The sequence below is a fragment of the Micropterus salmoides genome, unplaced genomic scaffold (genome assembly GCF_014851395.1).
Source record: "Micropterus salmoides isolate LMB-PRFRI ecotype aquatic unplaced genomic scaffold, ASM1485139v1 Ms_hic_scaffold_23, whole genome shotgun sequence".
NCBI classification, from domain to species: domain Eukaryota; kingdom Metazoa; phylum Chordata; class Actinopteri; order Centrarchiformes; family Centrarchidae; genus Micropterus; species Micropterus salmoides.
In genome coordinates this window covers 15,167,762-15,194,549 of record NW_024041484.1, presented here as the reverse complement: position 1 = coordinate 15,194,549, position 26,788 = coordinate 15,167,762, and the positions used below count along the sequence as shown (strand labels likewise).

General features: G+C 41.1%; 1 protein-coding gene across 3 annotated transcripts in view; it reads left to right on the top strand.

Annotated features, from left to right (window-relative positions):
• Positions 1-26,788, top strand: part of plxna4 (plexin A4) — a 237,391-nt gene that overhangs the window by 135,736 nt on the left and 74,867 nt on the right. For all 3 annotated transcript variants that reach the window (XM_038738721.1, XM_038738720.1, XM_038738722.1), the window contains exons 4-5: positions 3,077-3,205; positions 15,450-15,550. In XM_038738721.1, the coding sequence (XP_038594649.1) occupies positions 3,077-3,205; positions 15,450-15,550 (230 nt within the window). The remainder of the gene's footprint in view (positions 1-3,076; positions 3,206-15,449; positions 15,551-26,788) is intronic.

Below are 26,788 nucleotides of genomic sequence, written 5' to 3'. Positions count from 1 at the left end.
GTCTCCCTAGGTAATGTTAGTGTAGTTATTTCACACAGCCACTAGGGGGATACAGTTTATAGCCAGTGTGGTGGCAACATGGAGGACTAGGATTTTCTCTGCATGATCTGTGGTATAGCGTGGAATTCCACGCACAGATGCACACACACATATGGATCCCTACACACAAAGAGCTAACAAAGAAACAATTTGTACACACATTTTGCAAGGCTGAGGATCTGTGCTCTGTGAGCCAGAAGTGCAAGGAACTCTCCCCTCTCTCCCCAGAGTATCTGACATTACCATATGACTAGCTCCAGCCAGACAGCCTGTGTGTGTCTGTGTGTGTGAGAGAGTTTAAGTGTGTGAAAGAGTGAAATGCCAATGCTTCCATGCATGCAAGTGCTTGTTTAAACACGCTTATTTGTATGTGCACATTTATGTTTGGGCCCAGTGCATATCTCACCTTCCCACTACTCTAAGGCAAACTGAAGTCTGTCTGGCAGTGAATGTCTATTGTGTAGTGCTAATGTGATAGTAGAGATTAGCATTGTAATCCATTTAGCATAGAGCAGCTAATCCACTTTATTACTGTTGAAAAGGAATCTGATAATATTGGCTAGCACCACTGTAGCTGCTTTAATGATTTTAGGCTGATGAAAAAATACTTTAAGATATATTAATAATTACTCATGCTGACAATGAAATGAGTCGTTTCATAACAAAATCATCATTGTCTCTGGCTTTTCATTGAGGGAATTAAGGTATTGGTTGTGTTCAATATGATTAGTGTGTGTTTTTATACTAAAAAAAGGTGTATATTTTGGAGTATTATTCCTTTAAAGCTGTTTGATATCAAGGGAGATAATGTCTGCTTTAAATGTTTCAAAAACCTTCAAGCTCAGGGCTGTGTGAATAAAAAACAGAGGGTAAAATAGTTATTTATTACTTTATATGTGCCAATTATTGTACAAATAAGCCAACTGGCCTTTCTTTCTTTCTCCCTTACATACTTCCCTTCAGTCCCAGTGTGACTCAACCAGTCAGCATTGCATGCTTGCAGACATGCTGTGCATTCCCTGGTGGCTCATTTGTTTTGTCAGTGGTCAGATTGAGGGATAATATACAGGAGCTTCCCCTTGAAGCCCCTCTGCTCCCTGGTGACTATGGATCTGTCCCAACACAATAAAACTCTATATTCAGCCATTGCCATAGACTATCTGCCCTTTAACTCTGCTCAGCAATTGGCTTAACCCTTCCCTCATATACAGCAGGGTTAAGCCGATACATACGCAACCTTGCATACATGCACACACATGCTGTGTTCAAATTCAGCTTAGATAACCCCACCTGCTGAATCTGGCCCTTGCTCGCGTGGAAGTTTCTTTCTTCCTACCTCCCTCTCTTCTTTCTCTCTATTCACCGTCTGTTCTTTTCTTTGCAACTTACCCTAGTGCATACAATGGTCCCCAGTGAAAGTGTGTGAGGCTTTGATACACGGAGCTCAAGGTCCCTTTGAGATCAAGATCACTTCACAAGCCAAGCAGGAGGCAGAGCGAGAGAGGAAGAATGACTAAGAAACAAAGAAAGGAGGGGAGAGGAGGGTGAAATCAGGGTGAAAGATGGTGCCTTTTTAAAGAAATGTCATATTGTGAAAGTGGATATCAGTAGAAGCAGCAGGAGCAGGGCAGGACGTAAACGGCACCCTGTGTACTTAGGTTTCTCTCTTTACTATACAATAGTTGATTGTCCAAGAAACGACAAAGAAGAGTTCCATTAGGCTATAGTAGAGCAGTCAATGATAGTTGATTGGCTATTGCATTTTTTTTCTCAAAACTGGCATTCATTCTATAGTACTTACTATTTGATTATGATGAGGGAAGACATACAAAGAGAGAATTGTTGTCTTCTGCATATAAGTGCACTTTTATGACCCATAGTGCACACAAAAGCTATTTTTCTTTAATTATTTTGATGGGACTATTTGAACTTTTCTTAACAATAAATCCTTGCAAAGGATATATATAAAAAAGTTGTCCTGTCTAACAAAGACCAGTTCTGTTTACAGCACCATTGTACTAATAAGTTCAGTTTACCTACTTAGAACAGTTAAGATTACTTGACCTTAAAAAGACTTAAGGCGGGCCAGCAGAAAGGTATTTTTAATGATATGCTGATAGAGAGAACACAGAGTATGTTGTCATCAGCATATTATAAGTAATTCATCTGTCTGCTCGACCATCTGCTTCCTGTCCAATTATCTCTGTTTGTGCCTGTTACCTGTGAACCCTTGAGTGCTGAAGAGCACAAAGAACTACCAAGAGTCATCACAACTTAACAAGACTTGCTTCGCATATGTCTGCAAGCCCACACAGGTCTGCGTGCGTGCATGTGTGTGTGTGAGTGTGTATTCTACCGGGTGCTTGAAAGTTGCTTGGGTAGGTATGTGTCAGAACTGTGTGTTGCTGGGAAATTACAGCCAGAGGACGAGTGTGTGACGATGTAAGCAGATGTTCGGGCACAACCCAGAACACTTCCATCACACCACCAAGTGTGTGCGGGGCCACTTCCATGCACTTTCTGCTGAGCAAACACACCTAGGGGCCCACAGACCACACCTCTTGCCCAGATGCCTAATTACCATAATCACTTTTGAATGGCTGCAACTGTGATAGAGAAAGATGAGCTTCTCAGATACAGAACGGAAAGTCATGATGCATGGGAAAATCCTCAGGCAGTATGTGGTAGATGGGTAATTTTGTCAATAATAATGTTCAAAAGTACCTTTTTAATGATACCTTAGTTCCTAATTGCACACTTTGTTGTCCTAGGAAGGCAACATTACTCTTTCTCACTTTTCTACTTCACCTATTCTTCATTTCCAATTTATATTTTCAGCCCTGTCATGTACTCAGTCCATTTGCATTAGATACTGGCTTTTCTGTACTCTTCACTACTTCTGTGATAATGTTGGTTACATAGTGTACTTGGTGGTTGTAAAATTCAACAACACCAAACCAAGCACAAAAATGTCACTGACCCTGACCAAAACACTGTATTACATATTAATTCTTAATGTGCTTTTGTGTTTTTCCAGATTCGGGTAGACGGCTCTTCTCGTGCTCTACAGTATGAGACCGTGCAGGCTGTCGAGAATGGACCTATCCTCAGAGACATGGCCTTCTCTTCTGACCACCACTACCTCTATGTCATGTCTGAGAACCAGGTCAGACACTCACACACACACTCACACAAAGACACACATCAAAAGTCCCCCCCGCTGACTAAATATCACAACCACTGGCGTTTATCATTTTCTTATGTCACAGGGTAGAATAACCTTTGGTGTAGCATAGAGGATTTCATTACAGCCCAGCTGGATTAGATGGGCTGTTGGATGCTATGACCACACATTTTTATAGAAATAGACTGTGAGGAGAGAGCTGGAGTGAATAAATGTGTTGAATTGTAGGGAGAGAGGAGAGTGGTCTCAGTCCACTTGTGTTGGTGTGTATGTCTGTGCACATACAGATTCACACTATCTCTCTTAGTACCTTTGATGACATGGAATGTGGAGCGAAATAGCAGCACTCTGTGTAATGGACACAGACAGGGAGAGACTGTGAACACCTCTATCAGAGGCAAAACCTCGCTAAAATAGCACCATGGAAAGTCCATAACACACACATGCTATGCGCTCTCTCTCTCTCTCTCTCTCTCTCTCTCTCTCTCTCTCTCTCTCTCTCTCTCTCTCTCTCTCTCTCTCTCTCTCTCTCTCTCACACACTCACACACACACACACACACACACACACACACACACAGAGCTATGACTCACTGTATTAGGTATTCACACAAAAGACGCAGCCACGATGTACATTTATATTTTATGCATGTACAGTAGGTAGCAATTGAATAATGAGTTGTTATGTGAATGTTGAGCTAAACATTGTTAGAACAGTACAGAGCTGTCTTTTTAGGACAGTGACTTTTTAAAGGCCGCTATTGACCTGAAGTTGTGACAACATCACGTTTTCTAAGATCTAGTCCCTTTTTCTTGAAAGTTGAAACAGGCATTTGCAAAATGATTTCATTTATTCATTGTCCTTAGTCCAAGTGAGTCCTGATCCCAAAAGTTAATTCATCACAGAAACCGTAAACACACAGACTTCACAACCTTATGTTTTCATTAAGCATTTATAAAGGGCTAGTAATCAAATCAATGAGGCCAAATCAAGTCACCAGGTAATGATCTCATGGTGGATCTCTCATTGCTCAGTTCAGTGTAGCCCCATTCATTGTTTATTATTAATGTGACTGTTAGAACATAATATTGCAAAAGCTCTGAAGTTCAGATAATATGCATATCATTCCCCCTCTCCCGCCTCTTTATCTCCTGCCACCCGTAATCACAGAAGGCCACTGCTGTTTTGTTGGCAGCGATAGCCTAGTTACCCCCGTATATTGTCTGCAGCTTCCACAGGATTATAGACCTCTTTGGCACCATGAAACCGTCAGTATTTACTAATGTGTAGTGCAATTTGTTTGTATGTGTGTGTAAATGTGTGCACATTTTAAGTGTCCTGATTATCCTGATTACACTTTGAATATCAGACAGACAGTGAGCTGAAGGTGCCCTTTCAAATGCAGCTCTCATTGCCCCCCCTAAGGTCTGCATGGTTTGCATCTGAAGAGGGAGTTGGATAGGGAGGGAGGGACACAAGTTTAGAATAATAGACATTTAGGATGCTATTTTGTCATGGCACCCAATTACATCCAGTGATTCTTTTGTACAAATCTATTAAACAGCAATGTGAGAATGTAGTTTTTTCTCCCCCTTTTGGATTGTGTAATTGGCATTACAGAAGATATTACAGAATAACAAATGAATTATTAGGAATACTTCATTTCCATTTCTTCCCATTATGTTGGATTTCTTTATATCTCGCTATTATCGCCTAACATCGTGTTACAAATTCAGCATTTTTAATTTGCATGCCAATTAGCTTATATTGAAAAAAGCAACCAAATGAGTTTTGCTGGCCAATACTGATCCTGTGTGTGTGTGTGTGTGTGTGTGTGTGTGTGTGTGTGTGTGTGTGTGTTTGCCTGCCTACGTAGTAATTAGTCTATTAGCCTAGTTAGAGTGCTGACCTCCACTAACTGTTTAGGAGGAACATCTGGGAATTATCATACACACAAATATAGAAAGCAGTTAATGAACACAATATAAACACACACTCATTTACTGCTGAACGGTTTATAGAGCATAATAAAAAAACAATGTGGCTTTATTCCACCAATCCATTCAAACATTTTATAATTGTGAAGTTTGTTTACTGTTCAAAACATTTCTGCTGGACTTGCTAGATTTCCATTAATAATTTCACTTATACTGATATTTAAATTTATTTCATTCCAGTACCTTTCTGTTTACTAGAGTCAATAGTTTCAGTTACATCTTAACTGTGACTCTTCAACTGCAAAACACTGCTTTATTACCACCAGTACCTGTCCTTGATTTACTGTTAAACACAACTCTGTTTCCAAGTGTCTTCATCTCAAATGCAGAGAACATGTAGCAACAATATTTTGGCATAACAGGCACGACACATGCACATTCCCGATTCCCAGTGGTGGCAAATACTGTTAAAGTAGCCTGAGTGGATCGATAGCAAAAGGCCAACTGCTGTTTTCTGGGGCCTGGGACCCAGACACTCAGAGAGAGTGCGATAGATGAAACAAGGGAGAAATACAGAAAGAGTAACAGATGATAGGAAGAGAGAAGAGGAGGAAAGGGACGGTGGGGGTGCACAACAGGAGGCTGAGAACAGAGTTGGTCGATAGAGCTCCTCCCCTGCTGTTCTTAGCCTTGAAACCCTCCTCTTCAGATTGGTGATGCCAGGCCTGGGGTGGACCAAGATACAGACCTCCCTCTGGTTCCTGGCTAGTGTGAGAGTGCAGTACAGGATCATAAGGGTCAGACACTGATGTTGAAGGAGAGAGGTTGAGGAGAGGGACAGAGAAAGGAGGTTAAGTAAGTACAAGTATGTAGTCATTAAGAGTAATGCAGATTGCAGACATTTGTGCTGCATTGTGCATTTCATTCCACTTACTTACTTATGGGTGCTTTTGTATGTTTTCATACTTCATATAATTCATACTACATACAAAGACTGCAGCGGCTTTGTAGTTCTGTTGTTGAATTTGAAGTTGAACTACACATTCGGGGTATAGAGACTCTGGAGACCATGTGGAGCTTGAGTTGATCATATTTCTGATACCAGCAGTTGATGTTGAAGAAAACTTAGACAAAGTTGAGAGATGGCTCCAGAATTTGAAAATGCTAAGCAAACGCAAACCTTGTCCTCACTGCAGTCATCGTTCTCTATCATAAAGTGAGTTAAAGAAAGTAAACATGAGCACTTGGACTATAAGTTGAGATACTTTGGGTCTGAAATGACTGAAAGGCACATACTGATGTATGGCGAATCTATCTGCTGTTGTGTTAGTGCTACGACAGTCAACTATAATCAGCTTTAAGTCTAATTACAATGTAGCGTGGACCACTGGAACACCTTGACAGAGAAGTTTAACTACAGTTTTGGGCTCTCATGCTGAGAGTCACACTGTCCCCTGCTTGTCTGTGTCACATTATACACTCATTAGAGAAGAAAGTTAGCCTAACACAATCACATATACCAGTGCAGTGTCGTATATGGCAAAAAATCCTCTTCACATCCCAGTCATTTTTCTCATCCTTCATTTGATTTATCTTCCATCCTTACAATCTCTTTTTCATTCTTTCCTCTATCCTGTGGCTGTGTCCTCTTTGTTAGGTTTGTTTTTCTTTCAGGATTATAGATTTTTTGCTCCTACAACCCCTATTCATTTCAAAGGGGATTTGTAAAGCGAATGAGGATTCAGCCTTTTGTGTTCCTTGCTCCTCTTTTTTCATCTCCCTTTTCTCCATCTTTTATTCCATTTCTAACCCTCTCTCACTACCCATTGTCATTTTTACCCTACGCCATCCCACAAACCTCCATTCTTCTATTTCTTCACATTCTTCACTAGCAGAGTAATCTGTCATCCCTACTCTGATTAATCCAGTAATTGGCTGTCCTCTAATTGGATCTGTCTCTCTCTCTCTCTGCTCTCTCTCTCTCACACTCTCACACACACACACACACAACACACACACACACACACAAGCCATCTTATTAGTGGGTTAAATAGATGTTCTGGTAGGTAGGACAGTGAGATGGATGTTAGGGTTGGTGTTTGAGTGACAGGGGTAGGTCAATCCCACTGTTAATATGAGCTGGTACTGTGCTTCACTACTATCTTACTATCCTGTTAACACTGGTTCATCTGCCACAATGGGTCTGGGTAGAATGAATGATGCAGTGGTTGGGGGCATTTCACGGTTAGTCTGTATGTAAAATAGATTAAAATGTACAAATCATACACTAACAAAGCATTCCATTTTAATAAGTGGTAGGTAGATTCTTTTTAAAAACACCTCCTTGAAGTGATTAACAGTAGAATGGGAAGTTAGCAGTTCAAGTAGTTTTTGTTTTATCTTAGTCATATAATCCATCCTCCAATGTTTCTGTAGCCATACCATTAATCTCCAGCAATCCAGCAAACATCTTAACTTATCCTGCCAGCAATTATCAGTCAGTGGTTAGATTCTTTGAGTATTTTCTTACATGGTTTTCTTGCTTAAAAAAAAGTTAAACATAGACCAAGGTTTTTATATTCAGCATAGAAACTGTTGCTCGAAAGTGCTGGGACTGCCACACTCACGGTGCTAAATTATTTATATTCAGCATAGCAAATGCAGATCTGTAAGTGTGAATTATTGAAAATGTGTACTATAGTGGGGTGAGATCGTTCAAAGTCAAATGCTTTTTTCTATTTTGAACCCCCTGAGGGGAATCCGACAAGCCAATTTGTGGAATTATCGCGACTTCGCATCTCATCAAAGATGTTTAATACCAGAATCCTTTCATTTCTATCAGCGGGAAACTTTTTACCACATCCTTTACAGTGTGGCTTCCTCACCCCTCTAGTGTGTGGCTGTGAGTTATGAAGGTGTTTAGATGTGCATATTATGTGATGTTCCAGTTTAGCTGCAGGCTGCAACAAGGCAAGTGAACAGAGCTGATGTGTTGCAGCCATTGCTGCCTGACACACTTCTAAAAAATGTCAACGAAGTGGGGCAGACAAGGTTGGAGTGAACCCTTGGCTCCCTCAAATTCCCTTTTGAAGTGTTACCTTTGTCTTCTCTCTCTTTCTCTCCCTTGTTCTCTCTTGCTGTTTTCCAGTGTGTTTCTGAATCCTGTATTCGTCTCTCTTTCCCCATTGTACCTAGTTATGAATCTACAAGTCCATTATACTGTACAGACAGAAACTTGAAATTTCATGTCATCATCAGCATATTTTGTCAGTGTCTTGTCTGCTGGAAACAGTCCAAACTGTGCACTCTTTCTGCGTAATACAGGCCTTATTTTTTACCCAGGCTATGCCCCAGGGCAAGATGATGCAGCCTGCAGAATTAGAAACACCGTGTGTGTCTGTGGAAACATTTCTACCAGCTGTCAATGTGAAAAATGGCATTAAAGACTAAATGCGAATCCTGTTTGTGCACGTTACCTTGACGTCCAGCATGTCTTCTGTGTGGTTCTAGCACTGAGGACTGACAATGTAATGGGGCTATTTAGCATGTTGTTAGGGCAAGCTGTCCTGTATGAATTTATTGTTGCTGAGCTTAGCATGCTACAGCTTTCAGTTGCTTATTTGGTAAGCATAGACATACCAAACATGACATATGGTAGAAAAATCCTTGTCATTGTTGCATGAGTATGGCTCCTGCAGAAAATTCTAATCTGTAAACTGTTATTAGTAAACTGCCTAGCTAGGTTAACTGCTTTTTTGTGTGAATGGGAGGCCTTACCCTCTTTGGAATGGAAAGATAAGTGAAAATGATTGATTGTATCCAAGTCGTTTGTCATATGCTGACAATCCTGACAGCGCAATGGATGGCTTTCTCATTTGACCTCTGAACGTCAAATGAAAACAATATTGCAGTTGCAGCCACTGGCCCGCTCTGTTAACTGAGTTTATGATATAATACCGATGGTTGGAGGTTGAAGGATTGAGTGGTGCGTCAGCTGTGACGAGGTAGCGGGTCATTGATGTGTCCCTCACTTCATTTGACTCCCACGTCAATCTGTCCGCCATCCAGCTGGAGAGGAGAGAGGTGGGACATACAGTGAGGAAAATAAGTATTTGAACACCCTGCTATTTTGCAAGGTCTCCCACTTAGAAATCATGGAGGGGTCTGAAATTGTCATCGTAGGTGCATGTCCACTGTGAGAGACATAATCTAAAAAACAAAATATCCAGAAATCACAATGTATGATTTTTTTAACTATTTATTGTATGATACAGCTGTAAATAAGTATTTGAACACCTGAGAAAATCAATGTTAGGTCAAACGTTTCCTGTAGTTTTTCACCAGGTTTGCACACACTGCAGGAGGGATTTTGGCCCACTCCTCCACACAGATCTTCTCTAGATCAGTCAGGTTTCTGGGCTGTCGCTGAGAAACACGGAGTTTGAGCTCCCTCCAAAGATTCTCTATTGGGTTTAGGTCTGGAGACTGGCTAGGCCACGCCAGAACTTGATATGCTTCTTACAGAGCCACTCCTTGGTTATCCTGGCTGTGTGCTTCGGGTCATTGTCATGTTGGAAGACCCGGCCTCGACCCATCTTCAATGCTCTAACTGAGGGAAGGAGGTTGTTCCCCAAAATCTCGCAATACATGGCCCCGGTCATCCTCTCCTTAATACAGTGCAGTCGCCCTGTCCCATGTGCAGAAAAACACCCCCAAAGCATGATGCTACCACCCTCATGCTTCATAGTAGGGATGGTGTTCTTGGGATGGTACTCATCATTCTTCTTCCTCCAAACACAGTTAGTGGAATTATGACCAAAAAGTTCTATTTTGGTCAAATCTGACCACATGACTTTCTCCCATGACTCCTCTGGATCATCCAAATGGTCATTGGCAAACTGAAGACAGGCCTTGACATGTGCTGGTTTAAGCAGGGGAACCTTCCGTGCCATGCATGATTTCAAACCATGACGTCTTAGTGTATTACCAACAGTAACCTTGGAAACGGTGGTCCCAGCTCTTTTCAGGTCATTGACCAGCTCCTCCCGTGTAGTTCTGGGCTGATTTCTCACCTTTCTTAGGATCATTGAGACCCCACGAGGTGAGATCTTGCATGGAGCCCCAGTCCGAGGGAGATTGACAGTCATGTTTAGCTTCTTCCATTTTCTAATGATTGCTCCAACAGTGGACCTTTTTTCACCAAGCTGCTTGGCAATTTCCCCGTAGCCCTTTCCAGCCTTGTGGAGGTGTACAATTTTGTCTCTAGTGTCTTTGGACAGCTCTTTGGTCTCGGCCATGTTAGTAGTTGGATTCTTACGGATTGTATGGGGTGGACAGGTGTCTTTATGCAGCTAACGACCTCAAACAGGTGCATCTAATTTAGGATAATAAATGGAGTGGAGGTGGACATTTTGAAGGCAAACTAACAGGTCTTTGAGAGTCAGAATTCTAGCTGATAGACAGGTGTTCAAATACTTATTTGCAGCTGTATCATACAAATAAATAGTTAAAAAATCATACATTGTGATTCTGGATTTTTTTTTTTTAGATTATGTCTCTCACAGTGGACATGCACCTACGATGACAATTTCAGACCCCTCCATGATTTCTAAGAGGGAGAACTTGCAAAATAGCAGGGTGTTCAAATACTTATTTTCCTCACTGTAGGAAGGCAAGAAAGAGAAAGACAGAGGCACCAGTAAATGAAGAAATACATGGCGGAATTACTATATAGACAGAGATGAGAATAAGAGGCCAGAAGTTGGGAAGTGAAGTTGAGAAGAAATAGATTGTTTTACTGCTTGTAATAATTAAGCACTGACATTGCCCTGGATAGAGGGACTGTAAACATATATACTCTATATATTATACACTGGCACTGAAAGAGCACTGTACACATGGTTTCAGGCTGATGAAAATATGGTTAGTGATTGGTTGAGGGGGTCAGGCCTGTTTCCAATTGCAAGACATGCTGTTATGATAACAGCATTTAATGTGTATTTGGCTCCATTGTTGTGTAGATGAATAATGATTTCACTTTATCAGGTCTAATGATTTTATTTTGCTGATTTGCTCACAGTCATCTGCATAACTTGAGGATATTTAATTAGAGACAACTATTGTCGTAAGCAGCAATTTATCTTTGACACACGCACACAACATTGCTAACTTACAAGGAAAAAAATGACCAAATAACACTGCAGTACGTACATTTAACCAAATTATTTCTCATTCATTTCTGCTTCCCAGCCAGTAGTAATGATGTACTGCCAGCATTGTGCCGAACTAATGAACAAACTCACACCAGGGAAGGAGAGAAAGACGAAGCTAGCCTGGGGGAAGAAGAGAAAAGATAAGAGAAGTTCAGTGTGCCCTACGGGCTGTAAGGCAGGATTGGACTATCACTTTAATTTCCCTCTCTCTGTTCATTTGGAGTGGTGGAGTTTGGCTGCAGGTGGAATCGCTGTTTAATTACAAGTGGCGGGGCCAGGAAAAGAGTAGGATAAAGAGAAGAACAGACATGAGGCAGAAGAATTAGTTAATAATAAAAGTCAGATTTATTAAATGATCACTTTCCTACTTCAGGTTGACTCAAAGGCCCCTGGCATTATGTGAGGAGGAGGGGAGACAGAGAGGAAAGAAAAACAAAGTCGAGCTTTATCATCTCCTCAGTGTAGTGATAAAGATCTTGAAGTGTAAATTCTAAATACACATACAGTGAAGACTCCTCCTCCCTCTCTCCCTTTTACACCCATCTTCCAAGGATACAATAGACCCACACACACTTACTGTATATACAGTATAAAGTGTATATATAATTTGATGTCATTTTGCCAACTGCAATAAATGTTGCAGTGCATCTTCATCTCTCTCCCGAAACATTAAGGCATCAAGTACAGCTGCGATCTTGGCCTTTTTTAAAAGCACAATTATATTCAGCTGCTTCCATCTCTCCCTATTGTGAAAGGAGGGAGAGTGCAGGGTGTAATGGCTGTCATTTGCTCACCTGAAACAGGAGGGAATTATAAATGCCACGCACCCCATCCTTTGTATTTATCCCTGCTGATATGATAGCGCAGCCATAGTGAAGAGACAGTGAGCCGTAATGGTTGCCCTCTGGCAAAGCCCACGAAGAAGATTGCATGAAATGAATGCGATATCGAGATGAGAGACAAGGGGTGCATTGGGTCGTTTAGCCACCAAATCCCTCAATTTTTTTTTATAAAAGAGGGGACAAAAGTGCTGTGTGTGTGTGTGTGTGTGTGTGTGTACACCAGATAGAGAACTGAGCTCTGGAGAGATGATGAATGTATGATCTTACACACCTCAGAGCGTTTGAGTGACAGAGAAAGACAGACAGACAGAGGGTGAATGAATGATATCAGGATCCGCACTCTGGAACAGAGGATTCACATTGGCCCCTAACGCCTCTGCTGGGCTCTGAATGTGGAGTATTTGTCTTTGTGCGTGTGTGTGTGTGTTTTTATCAGTTGAGAAAACCATTTTCCCCAGATGCAGGCATCTGAGGCCTCGATAGGCATCAGGAGGTCCCTTCCATTCTACAAAGTCTAAATCCGTGTGTGTTTTTTTTTATATGTGGGTGGCGTGTGTGTATTGGCATATCTGCCACCGATGAAGTGTTAAATTATAAAGCGTTCAGGTGGCATTGTTTGCTACAGTTCTGTCTGGGTGCTTAGCTTTTATAGCAGATCACAAGGTGACAAACCACTCGATGCGGTGACATGGCTACGTAGATTACATAAACGCACACACACGGATACAGGGAGATTGTGGTTTCATACACTCTCATGATAAGGCTTTGGCAGCTGAAATCCTTCCATTGGCTAACACAATCGCCTTTCTCTTCGGTGACTAACAGGTTATTTAGCTGGCAGTGGGCTGAGGCAGTGGTGGATCTCAGGAGGAGGAGCAGGTTTGGTGGAGAGTGACAGGAAGGGAGGGAATCTGTCATGTGAGATGCAATGAGGATCGGTGTTGAGTTTGATCATGTGCACACACTTGCGCCACTATCTCTCTGATTCCATCTCAAACTCATTTCCTTTATCTACCTAATGCAAATACACCTCTACCCAATGGGGAGGGCAAAACATACCAGCTGATTATTTTTCCCCTCCAAAGCACACACACACACACTTAACACACAAAGATGCACTTGCATTGTTTTTAATCTGTAATAGCATACAGGATTTCTCTTGACTTTGACAAGGTGATACGCCCCTCTGAATTCATTCAGCTGTGTGTAAATCTATGTCTGTGTGTGTGTGCACAATGTCTGCCTGGGTATGCTATTTATAGCATTTGGAGAGATACACAGAAGAGACATAAATGTAGCAAGACAAAGAATGATGTTGCCTAGTAGTGTGTTTTTATGGTATCTCCATCGGACTAGTGTGTCTGACTTCAATGACACTATTTGCGTCTTTGTAGTTCTTGTGCATCTGTATGCACACGTATTGAAATATGACTTCCACCGCGAAATGCAGGCGAAACTGTAGCTCTGACTTGGTGTTTTATGTGAGAGAGAGAGAGAGTGTGAGAGGGGCTGTCAGGCAGAGATCTGCTGTGTTGATAGTCTGTGTGTCCGACAGAGAGAACTACCGTCAGTGCCAGGCTGCGCTTTAGAGATACCACTACACATAGGCATTTCTGATCTTGTTATATTCAGCCATGTCATACATTGGATGGTTTAATTATGGTCCTTTTCATACCCTCAAATATGGAATTTAGTCAGTGAAACATGCTGTGAAGAATATCCGGAGGTATAAAAAGAGAACATCCAAAAGAATTTTATCCTCAGCAACTATTGGAGGTGGTACACTGAAAATTTCATCAGTGCCATAGTGTCTTTAAGCAAGGCACTAGAGTCACCAGCATGCATTGCAAAGCAAAACAAAGGAACTATTATTTGCTTTTGTCCAATTCCATGAAAAGTAACTCTGTGGTCAAAGTGAACAAATAGATAATGCTTGTCCTTCATCTAATTTTCTAGTAAATAGAACTATGGCCATTGGCTGTTTTTAACTGTAGAGTACACATGTATTATTATTCTTACACAGTGTGATAATAATAGTGTAACCTTAACATATCTAGGAATGTGGCAGAGAAAGGCAAACATTTTTTTACCCTCATTGTAAACTCATATTTCAAGAATTCCAGTAAGTGTGCAAACACAAACACACACAGAGCTTTGCCCTCATCATAACCCGATATCAGTCCCAGGCTGATGATGTCGTCTCTCTTTCCCGGCTGTCATCGGTGAGCAGTGTGAGTGACAGCGGTCATCCACCAATGACGGCTCATTAATCAAAAGTGCCAGCAACACCTATTATTGCCCTATGCTGTTACCATGGTGACGAGGAGTGGATGGCTCAGATCTACCTCAGCTTTGCCCCTTGCACTCGGTCACTCAAGGCCCATGCCAATCAGTGCCAGTCAATGCCAGTTTGAATTGGCAGGGCTACATATCATAATAGATAGATAGACTACTCTCCCAAGTGGCCAAGTTATACATATGGAAGCCGTCAAACAGTTACAAATTTACCAAAAACAGTGCCGATACAAAATACTTTGTATGCTCACTTTACATATTTTAGTTTGTTTGTTTTTGCAGTCAATGTATATTTGGCTCGAAACAGAGATGATGTTTTGTTGGAATTTATATTGTCTGTTGACGAGATGGTGGTGGTTGTTACTATTCTTACAAAATATAGGATGCAATTATCACTGTTCACATATCCCCCCACATGCTTTGACCATATAGTAACTAATTGCAATAAGTTCATGCCTGTTCTGTAGAGGTTGTCAGAAGTAGTCTGTAGCTACATTTCTAGTAGATTAGATACAATTGACATTATTCAGCAATGCAAACTCCCTGTACACCTTGCACATCTATTTTAGAGGTTTTGTGTTGTCATTACTGCGTACATGGAATAGAAATTCATTATGCTTGTCTAACCTGAGGGGGATTTTTGTAAGTAATTTTAAAAAGTGTGTTGATGCTCTAATCCATTTATTTATTATCTTGGATTCATCATAGAGTGACTCTCTTGCTCTCTCTCTCTCACACAGACACAGCCCCCCCCCCCCCCCCCATCAAGCAAACATATATATTCTGCATATTCCTCCTTTGACATATTCAGTTTCTTTTGCATTTCGCATTCTGTTGTTCTTGTGGTATTTGTGCATGTCTTAAACATTCATAAATGCAAAAATGTAAACCTAGAATGTCTCATGACCTTATTCAATCCTTACTGTATGTTTGTCTGCAGCTGTCAAGAGTGCCAGTGGAAGCCTGTGGTCAGTACTTAACCTGCAGTGAATGTCTCGGATCAGGAGATCCCCACTGTGGCTGGTGTGTCCTGCACAACATGTAAGTACTATTAGAACTGTTATAGATTTAGACACACAGGCACACATCTGTATTTCTGTGTTTTTTCTCTTTCATTTTTCAGGCTTACAAACATTATGTTTTCTCACTTCTGTCCAATTAATTTACAGAGCCTCAAACATATTAACCAGACAGTATGGGTGTTGCTGTGTTTGGGTTGTTAGTCTCCTCTACCTCCATGACGCCTGGGTCCATGCCCAGCACTCCATTTCTTGCAGCTCTTGAGCATTCAGGGACTCCTCTAGCCAACCCAGGCCAACTCCCAGATTGCTTTCCTGGGGCTCGGCCTTGTGCCAGCGTCCCCTTAGATCCATTACCAAACCTAACCACTGGCATTGTTTACCAGCCCTGAAACCAGAGCCTGGTGAGAGCACAGACACCGGCGGGTACTGCCAGGGCTCTAATGGGCACCACTCCAAACTCCAAGGAGTTGACACGAGGAGAGTGATAGCTTCTGTTATTGTAACTGAACTGGAAACTGTTGAATGGGATATCAGAGATTATCTCATTAACTACCTTTCACTCACTCTCTGTCAGGCTAACCTGTTGTCTTTCCAACATTTTTTGGTTTACCCTTTAGCTTGTCTGTCTGTCGGTGTCGTTCTCTCTTTCACACGCACACACACAGATGCACACAAATTCACACACACTGTAGGTGCTGTCAAACCCATGTCCCTCAAGATTAGTGTTGGAGATATTGCTTGCTGGGGGCAGGGAGATTTCCCACTCCCCTGTAAATTGAAAATTGGTTTCTTGTGTTGGTGCTAGCCCTTGGGTAGTGTGTGTGCATATGTGTGTGTGTGAGAGTGAGACTTAGTACATTTAGGACCTTCATCCCTGCTGGCATGAGAGGACATGGGGAGGGCAGCAATGCGGTGTGAGAGGAACATACACACTGAAGCCCAAAAAGGGAGGAAAATGGACAGGAGGAGATAGAGTGACAGATAGATTAAGAAAATAAGAGATGAATGGTGAGATTATAAAGGGAGAGAGAGAGGGAAGCGGACTAGAGACTAGTAAATAATGAGAAAGACAAAACGAAAAGAAAGATATCAGGGTAGTTCCAGAATACAACCTTGTAAGAGAGAAGAGCTGTGAAAGACAAGTGAAACGTGATAAATTGACAGATCTGAAAAGGGCTTAAGTGAGAAAAAGAGTTTGTGTTCAGCAGAGTGAGGGAAGGACAAACAGAGGATGAATGTGTTTGAGGTCTCCAGGGTAGAAAGTGCATTAGCAGACAGAGCACACGCTCTGATGGGTTATGGGTCACATACCTGAGGTTAAAGGCAAAGTCACACACACACACACACACACACACACACACACCCATGCATGGTATGCTTAATGCGTCAGTCCAGAGTTTCATGTTCAAGGTGTTGGAATCTACTTGCAATTTAGACTTAGACTTAGACCGACTTTATTGTCATTCAACTACACATTCACAATGTCCATTTGAGCGAGATTTCGGCAAGTCTCTGAATAAAAAACAGAAGACAAGTAAATAAAATGTGTGTGACTTTATGTGAATACCGTTCGCATGTGTATGCATGTGTGTTTCTGTGTGTGTATAAACCCATTAACACCCTGGACATCCTCCCAGTCAGAGCAAATGGGTGACCACAGATTGGCCTGTCACACTTAGCCTGATAGAATCAGCTCACCTCAACTCACCCCTGTCTTTACTCGCATACACACAAAGACAGGTATTCATACACACCGCACACACACACACCTCCTGTTGGTTGGACACACAGTTTTGCCTCTCCTTCACCTTTCTGGCACACAGACACGCGTAAATGCACAACTCAGTGTGATTGATCGACCACAGGTTTACCTTTCTCAAAATCCCTCCTCCTCCTCACTCTTCATCCCCAACTTGTGAATTCTTAACAGGTCTTGGTGTAACTGATGCCCCCCCCCTGAGGGTCACTCTACCACTGTGCAGGCAGGACTCCTGCTCCCACTATAATTACTCCTGTTTGCCTGCTCTGTCATTCTCTGTTATTTAAACCACTGTTAATCCATGGCATCTGTTTACGTTTTTGGCTGTTTAACCAAATGTAGTCATCACCTGGAATAGGAGTAGGAGTCACTTACTACAAACACTCTTGTGAAATTGTAGTTGCCTAAATTAAAACATTTATTGCATTTGAGGCAAAAAATGAATGAAATGACTACAGTAAAAAAAAAAGCCAGTATCTGAAGCAAACATTTTGATTTAGTTAAAACAGTTAGCCTAAGCAATACTCAGATTCTTGTATTAGGCTAACGTGTCAAATGCAGAGCACTTTTGGACCTACGTGTTTCAATTTGAAGTCAGCTTTTCTGTTATTCTCGATTGTCGTCCTCTCTTTCACAAATTTGATTAAATGTTGATTTACAGATATAATTCAGAGGGACAGACTGTGGAAAATCTTAGCAAACGCTAGAGCACCATGGGATTTCTTGCTGCTTAATGAATGCTATGCTGGATAAACTGGTTGTGCAAGTACCATAGATGCAGTATTTGCACAAGATCCATACATACTACAAACAGTGACATTTAAAATATTAATTAAAATCACCTTTTCTCTACAGTTCAGTTTTGTTTGGTCTCTTGAAGATGATTATAAAACAATTAGCCCTCTGGACACACAAATATGCAAATGTGTGCTTTGTTGGTCCCTAAGCAAATGGCTCAGATACACTGTATGTGCCCATGCCCTTTTATTTAATGACATTCAAGAGAGGTCAGTAGTGGTACACTATGTCTCAATTTTCTAAATACTTTTTTTAGATTTCCCTTTTGTCATCAATCTCCCCTTTTTATATTTGCAGTCTCTGGAATGAACAGACCTTCCAAAGCCCTTAGGAGAAATAGGCAACACAGTCTACAATTTAAATGTCCTGAAGGATAAAGAAAGTTGAAGAAAGAAAAGAAGTATTATCTTGTAAGGTAGATAGTTGACAGCGAATTAACAATGCATTAAAGTGTGTCCTTGATGAATAGGTCTGACACACACATACCTGACCCAAAGCCCTTCTCCCCAGGCATCTCAACCATAACAAATGCAACATACCAGTGCAAGCTCAACTATTTGATATTTATGTCCTTCAGGCTCTTCTCCACCTCCACTTAAGTATCAGAATAGTAGGCAGAATAACATTGTTATTTATATTTCTCAAAAGCGACTCAATAATATAAACAGGTTAACACCTGAAAATCATCATTTTAGACAGATGTAAAGATGGGTAGATCAATTGATTCACTACTAATTGGATGTAATGGGAGCATTAAAGTTTCTACTCTTATTTTATGGACATCAGAGCTTCTAAAGGTGGGAGTCATTGAATAACAGCCAAACAACAAGCACTTGTACAGCCTCCAAGACTCTGTCTGCTTGTATGCTGAGTGCATTCTGAACATTTGTATTTTTGCTACAGTGATGCTTAATAAACCACTAGCTCAAAATCATTTCATTCTTGCCTACAGTTCGGTGATTGGCCAGGGTTCCTGCTCAGTTATAACTTGAATTGATAACCTGACATCACAACGTAACCAAAGGGAAAAACCAATGAATGATCGCCCATAAGAGAATGACGCCCACAGGGTCGTTCTGCAGTGTTGTGGAGAAAAGGGACAACAGATGGACGTGTTGCGAAATATAATGGAGTATAGTTTTTTTTGTGTGTTCAAAATGCAATACTATCCTGTGAAATGCTTTTCCTGGCGTGGCCAAGGTTAAAGATATTTCTACAAAGACTAAAAAGTGAAAACCAGCATCCTGCCTAGAACACAGACTGTAGACCAAAGGCTTAAACAATGCATCTTAATAACATATAGTAAAAAGGCCAAAACACACAAACTCTTAGAATAACACACACACTCTCCCCCCACACTTAGTTTGTGCTGGAAAGAGGGGTGTTGAGGGGAAGGATAGCATGAGGTTCATCTTCAAAGCGTTCTTCCAGATAGTTTGTTGTTCCCAATCAACCTTGAAATCACCTCGCTGGTCTGAGAGCAAACAGAATTGCAAGCTCGCTCCCTCTCTCTCTCTCTCTCTCTCTCTCTCTCTCCTCTCTCTCTCGCTCTCTCTCTCTCTCTTATCTACACACATTCTCCTCTCTTTCTCTATCAACATTGCCTTTATTTACTCTATAGATCAGTGAGAGGAGCTGTTAGAGAGAACCCAGGGGAAGCGGAGAAAGGCAATCAATAGTACAGGGGAGGAAATCAACAGGAGTGGATAGTGCACGTGTGTGTGTGCGTGTGTTTGTATCTGAGTCGGATAGCGATATTGTCCTTGACAAACACTGACCATTCATTTAGAAAGCCAAATGTCTTCATTTATAGACATATACTTTAATTTATCCTGTCAACTATGTATTCTATATGCCCTATATATCTTCGAGCCACTAGGGAACCCAAAGCTTCACCTGTCACCACACTGTCTTGGCCTTTCAAACTGAGATGCCAACTTATGCTAATGCCTTGTCTTGCTCGGCAGGTGAAAGGAAAGTTTTCACTCAACCCCCCCCTTCATCATTCCCCTTCTTTCCACTCTTTTACCACTGACATTGCATGTCATACTCTGTCAATCAGAGGATAGCCTCATAGAGGATCATAAAGAAGATTACCTGAAAGAGAGTATGTAGGAAGAATTGTGTAGTCCTATGTACAGTAGCAAACAAATAAATAATACATTACACGTTGCGTGTGTTTATTTATTCTACACCACAGTATTTAAACAGGAACAATTGACCTCTTTGGTATACTGCAGATCCCATTATAACATCCTTGTGTGATATATGACTATACCTAGTAAGGAGAAGTACAGAAGCAGAAGAAGTCAGAGAACATTATGCTAAGCCACTTTTATGTTACTATTCTGACAACAAAAAGACTTATTTGTTAATACTTGTTCCATTCAACAAAACCCTGGGGTTTTGTGTCTTACTGTTTTTGACGACACTAGTCTGACATGGCATATTCATTATTAATTTTTTATGTTTTTTTTTTTTTGCGGTTTCCATCCACATTTCAACCCCAACAAGTAAGGCAGGGGCACTTCTGCAATAAGCCATAATGTGCCATAAATGTCACAGCTACGTTATGGATATGTTACCTCCCCTAATGCCATTCTGTCAGCTGCCAGTTTTTCAAGTGGTTAACTAGCTGTCAACGTGCTTGTCATGCGTGACAGCCAACAGATTGGATACCATATTTGGAGAAGCAGCATTGTCAAAATGAATGTCATCATATTTGGCATGGATGTTGAGATATCTCACATTACTCTGTGTATCGGTGTCAATTTGGAACAAGTGGTGCTAATGTTGCAATATCGCACTTATAATTGGTTTGACATATCTCAATCTCTGCTTTTGCCTGAGATAGGAGTAATATTCCCAGAGCGCTAAAATAATTTTCTCTTTCTCACTTTTTCTTTCTTTTTCATTTATTTTTCTCTTCCTGTCCCCACTATCATTTCAGTCACACTCCATCTCAAGCAGGCTTATCATACACTATATTTTGTGTGTACAGTATGTGTGTGTGCACATATTTATGTGAATCTATGCTTCCCACAAAGCTACACAATCATCATATATATATTTATTATCATCAGTTTTAATGTGTGTTTTGGTGTATTGTACCCCATTATCCATTTTTGCTTGTGCGTGCGCAAACATGTAAACCGTGTGTCAGATGCCAGTATGTTTATGTGTTCAGGAGCGTGTTTGCCCATAATAAGCACCACTCTCCTACTCTTTCTAACTCCTTTCTTCTCATCCGCCAAACACTCAAAACATCGATCCCTACTTCCTGAAGTGGAATGGGGACCGTAAAGTCAACTATGCCACTGGCCACAGGCAAATGCCTAGTTCAATAGAGAAGGTCTGTCTGTATAATCAATAGTAAACTTCTAGAAGTAACTATGATACAGGGGAGTCCTTATGAATCAGTGGACCCAGACAACCACTGTGTTCTGTAAATGGTATGAGTTTCAATCTTGTTGATAGCCTGTACAGTCACATTTTACATGCCTGTCTTGTAGATTTTGCTTGGATGACATTCTGGTTTATCAAAATGAACAGAAGATAAATCTAAATGCTTTATAAAGTTGTATGTGGAGACACACAATCAGTTGTCAAACACATGTTCAAGCTTATTAGGATGATATAAAAAAAGTTCAGAGTCATAAGTAAAACACACAAATGGCTGATAAAACTTGCAAGTCAAGCTGCAAAGCTTCTTGTCTTCTAAATCTTTTGTTTTCCAAAGATATCTTTGGTGCTGTCAAACGAATAACCTTTTCAGAGGGAAAAGCTAATTGGCAGATCCATTGAATATTTTTTCTCTCTCTTTCCGCTCGCTCTCTCATTAATTCTGCACCATTGGTACCTGTCGCTGTGTCACAGTCATCCGTTACCTCAGTGTGCTCATTACTGCGGTATGCCACACTAATGCTAATTAAATTGCAGATCAACAATTAGCATGCTACCAAGGACTCGTTTGGTTTGGCGACCACTAGCCTCCCCCTGGAGATGGCCGTAAGTGCTTGGAAACATATGTTGGCAGAGGAAAAAAAATGTTTACACCAAAAGACAGTTTTTTTCCGCCAATGGTTATGTGAGCTCCAACATTAAGCCAGCTAATAAAGTAAAAAAACTTCATATGAAAGTCCAAGCTAGAAGTAAAAGGACTGATTTCCATATGCAATCTTTAATGTGTGATTATTGCCTGTTTAAACACATAATACTGTTGTGTTCACGAGTGTGCTGTGTAGCCAAAGTAGAATGGTGCCAGCTCTTGCCATGTTTTATCTAATGCTGGCGTCATGACAGTTGAAATTAATATATTGCTGAAGGGATCAGCAATGGAAAAAAGCTACCAATTACTGAAATAATATCTAATGTTTTTATTTGTTGATTACAGACACAACACACAGCACACTGACTTTCTCACTCATGACTGAGCCCAAGATGTAAGGACAAAAAAGGAGGAGATAATGAATGGAAAAAAAGATTCAGAAGCAATTAAGAACAAAGTTTTCTCTAAGAAATGTTAAGACTGAGAAAATTATTTCATTGGGTTATTTATAACTTGTTCCAGCTAATCACTGAAGAAAAATAAATTATCTATTATATTTTATCAATAAAACACAAATGTCAGTATCTTCACAAACTGCAGTGTTTTTGTTTTGGACTTTTTGAACCAACAGCTGGACTATTTCAACATATCCAGTCACTAATAGATTCCCGATGAAGGGATGTGTCTGTTTAGTTTAGGCTTCACATGTGTATCCACTGTGGAAGTTCTCCACTTTGAATGTCTCTGAGACACATTTTACAGATTACATCCTCCATGATGGCAGACCTCAATCAAATTCCAGTTCCAGTTTTTAGAGTGTAAAAAAGCATGGCTTTCAAATTATTACTGTCCAGTAAGATTTTAGAGCCCTTGCATCACACTTTGAGCTACTTAAAATTAGTTGCAACTATACAATGCACTGCTGGGCCTAATACTCCCAGGTGGATGGACTGGGTTTAGTATTAAACAGTGCTAAAAAATGACTTGGTCAACTCTCAAAGTAAAATTTATTCAAAGTTGTTTCTTTGATCTTGAGATCCTTGCATCTATGACACTTGCTCTGATGTCTGTGCCCTGGAGAGGATGGCCATCCCCTGAGTATGGGTGGCTGGTTTCACCCTGCCTTACCCCCACCCTCCACCTCTTGCTGAATGCTAAGGGAAGTTGAGGGAAGGGAACAAGGCCAAGAAGTGACAGGGGCATCAGGATGGAACGGAGTGCTGCACCTCTCAGTTCCCTCTCAACTGTCACCATCATAGTGCGAAGACACACACGCACACACGCACACACCTAACTCACAGACACACATGCACAAGCACATACACAACAGCTGCATGCCAACCTTTAAGTCAGAACCATTGCTCACTGTCACCTATTGTCACCCTACCACACAAAGGGAAACACTGGAAAATGGACATGCACACACAAACACACACTCACAGTGGGGAAGGTGTCTTTCTTTTGTCTGGCAGAGCATGAACCAGACACAGGGACTGACATGAAACAGAGAGGATGAATGAGAGATTGGTTCAGTCAAAGGAAGTGAAGGTTTATGGTGATGTTCCGCACGATGAAAGGGGTGAGTGGGACAAGAGAGAAAGAGAGGTTACATAAATTCACAGAAAGAGAGGGCGGGGGTGACAAATCTTCCTGTGAAGAGCATAAATTAAACTCAAGAAGCAGGTACTCTAGTTGAGGATATGAGGGTAAACACACCACACACAACACACACACACATCATCTTGACTGTAACTGAGAGCCCCTCTGGGAGAGGGTTATCTCACATGTCCCATCACATAGCTGGTGCTATGGCAACAGCAGCATAGTAAGAATATAATAACCATGTTATATAATCCTACAGTAATCCCCCTGATTGTTCAGTAGAAATATCAGATAGCATTGTCCGTGGCCAAGACAAACTGTCTATCTGTTTTAGAAATTTACTCATAAGAATGATATGCATGCACCACACAGACAGCTATATCACAGGGTGTGTTATCTTTATCAAGACTTGGGACTCAAAGGAACATTTTGAGCTTCCAAGCTTGTAGGAGAAACTACGGTGGCCACGGAAACCTCAAAAGGAATTATCTAAAGCCAGTGTTTTGTTTGTCCATTCTGTGCTACTGTAGAAACATTGCGGTTCAGTATGGTGGACTCTGTAGAAGGGGACCCACTCCCACTGTAGACATACAGGCTTATTCTAGGGTAATGAAAGCACAATTATTGTTATTTTCAGGTGATTATACACTAATGAAAACATACTATGAATTATGGTCATATTCTGCAGAGAGCTTCCTTAATCATTTAAGGATTCATTTTATATTTGCATGTTGGAAACTATAATAAATGAGGTATGACAAAAAATAAGATACATCTGGATCAGGTCTTATGCACGCTATACACATATACAGTGGGTCCGGAAAGTATTCAGACCCCTTTAAATTTTCACTCTTTGTTTCATTGCAGCCATTTTCCAAAAATCAAAAAAGTTCATTTTATTCTCAGTAATGTACACTCAGCACCCCATTTGACAGAAAAAAACAGAAATGTAGAAATTTTTGCAAATTTATTAAAAAAGAAAAACGAAATATCACATGGTCATAAGTATTCAGACCCTTTGCGTGACACTCATATTAACTCAGGTGCTGTCTATTTCTTCTGATCATCCTTGAGATGGTTCTAACCTTCATTTGAGTCCAGCTGTGTTGATTATACTGATTGGACTTGATTAGGAAAGCCACACCTGTCTATATAAGACTTACAGCTCACAGTGCATGCAGAGCAAATGAGAATCATGAGGTCAAAGGAACTGCCTGAAGAGCTCAGAGACAGAATTGTGGCAAGGCACAGTCTGGCCAAGGTTACAAAAAAATTTCTGCTGCACTTAAGGTTCCTAAGAGCACAGTGGCCTCCATAATCCTCAAATGGAAGACGTTTGGACGACCAGAACCCTTCCTAGAGCTGGCCGTCCGGCCAAACTGAGCTATCGGGGGAGAAGAGCCTTGGTGAGAGAGGTAAAGAAGAACCCAAAGGTCATGTGGCTGAGCTCCAGAGATGCAGTCGGGAGATGGGAGAAAGTTGTAGTAAGTCAACCATCACTGCAGCAATCCACCAGTCGGGGCTTTATGGCAGAGTGGCCCGACGGAAGCCTCCTCAGTGCAAGACACATGAAAGCCCGCATGGAGTTTGCTAAAAAACACCTGAAGGACTCCAAGATGGTGATAAATAAGATCCTCTGGTCTGATGAGACCAAGATAGAACTTTTTGGCCTTAATTCTAAGCGGTATGTGTGGAGAACACCAGGCATGCTCATCACCTGTCCATACAGTCTCAACAGTGAAGCACGGTGGTGGCAGCATTGCTGTGGGGGTGTTTTCAGCTGCAGGGACAGGACGACTGGTTGCAATCGAGGGAAAGATGAATGCGGCCAAGTACAGGGATATCGGGACGAAAACCTTTTCCAGAGTGCTCTGGACCTCAGACTGGGCCGAAGGTTTACCTTCAACAAGACAATGACCTAAGCACACCGCTAAAATAACGAAGGATTGGCTTCACAACAACTCCGTGGGTTCTTGAATGGCCCAGCCAGAGCCCTGACTTAAACCCAATTGAGCATCTCTGGAGAGACCTGAAAATGGCTGTCCACCAACGTTTACCATCCAACCTGACAGAACTGGAGAGGATGCAAGGAGGAATGGCAGAGGATACCAAATCCAGATGTGAAAAACTTGTGCATCTTTCCCAAAACGACTCATGGCTGTATTAGATCAAAAGGGTGCTTCTACTAAATACTGAGCAAAGGGTCTGAATACTTATGACCATGTGATATTTCAGTTTTCTTTTTTAATAAATTTGCAAAAATTTCTACATTTCTGTTTTTTCTGTCAAGATGGGGTGCTGAGTGTACATTACTGAGAAATAAAATGAACTTTTTTGATTTTTGGAAAATGGCTGCAATGAAACAAAGAGTGAAAAATTTAAAGGGGTCTGAATACTTTCCGTACCTACTGTACCTTAGAGACATGTGTGCCATATTCTCTACCATAGAAAATGATAGCTATAGTCTCAATGTGTCTTGCAGTCTGTCTTGTGAACAAACACACCTCAACTGCTCAGGATGGATATTGACTGCCTGGATCAATAGTATCATATGCTGGTGTCTACAGCTACACACATGCAAGATCATAACACAATATATAGAAGATAAAAGCCAAGTGCGCTAATGAGACCCATTGAAAAGCTTCCTCCAGTGCCCTGCACTATTACCCTCAGGGGCAGTTATGAAAACATCATTGAAGAGTGGACCTTGGGAAATACTGTAGATGCAATGCAATGATATTATTGTTCTCCCTTGACTTGTGTCTGGGCTTTTATTTTATGAATGGGAGGTCAGATTGTGTTTTGATGGAGTAATAAATGGGGCAGTGATATATGAGCTGTTTGGAAATGTCCCTATTTTACCTTTCACATCCTTTGTCGGTCTTAGCCAATTTAAGATATCATATTAGTTAAATTTTGTCATCTTTAAATACAGAGAATGAGAAATCATGGAACTTGCTTGAACATTTAAAAGTAAGTATATCTAATGAAGCTCTAAGTATAACCAGCAATAGTGTATTTAGGATGATTAAAAAGTATAATTTCTTTAA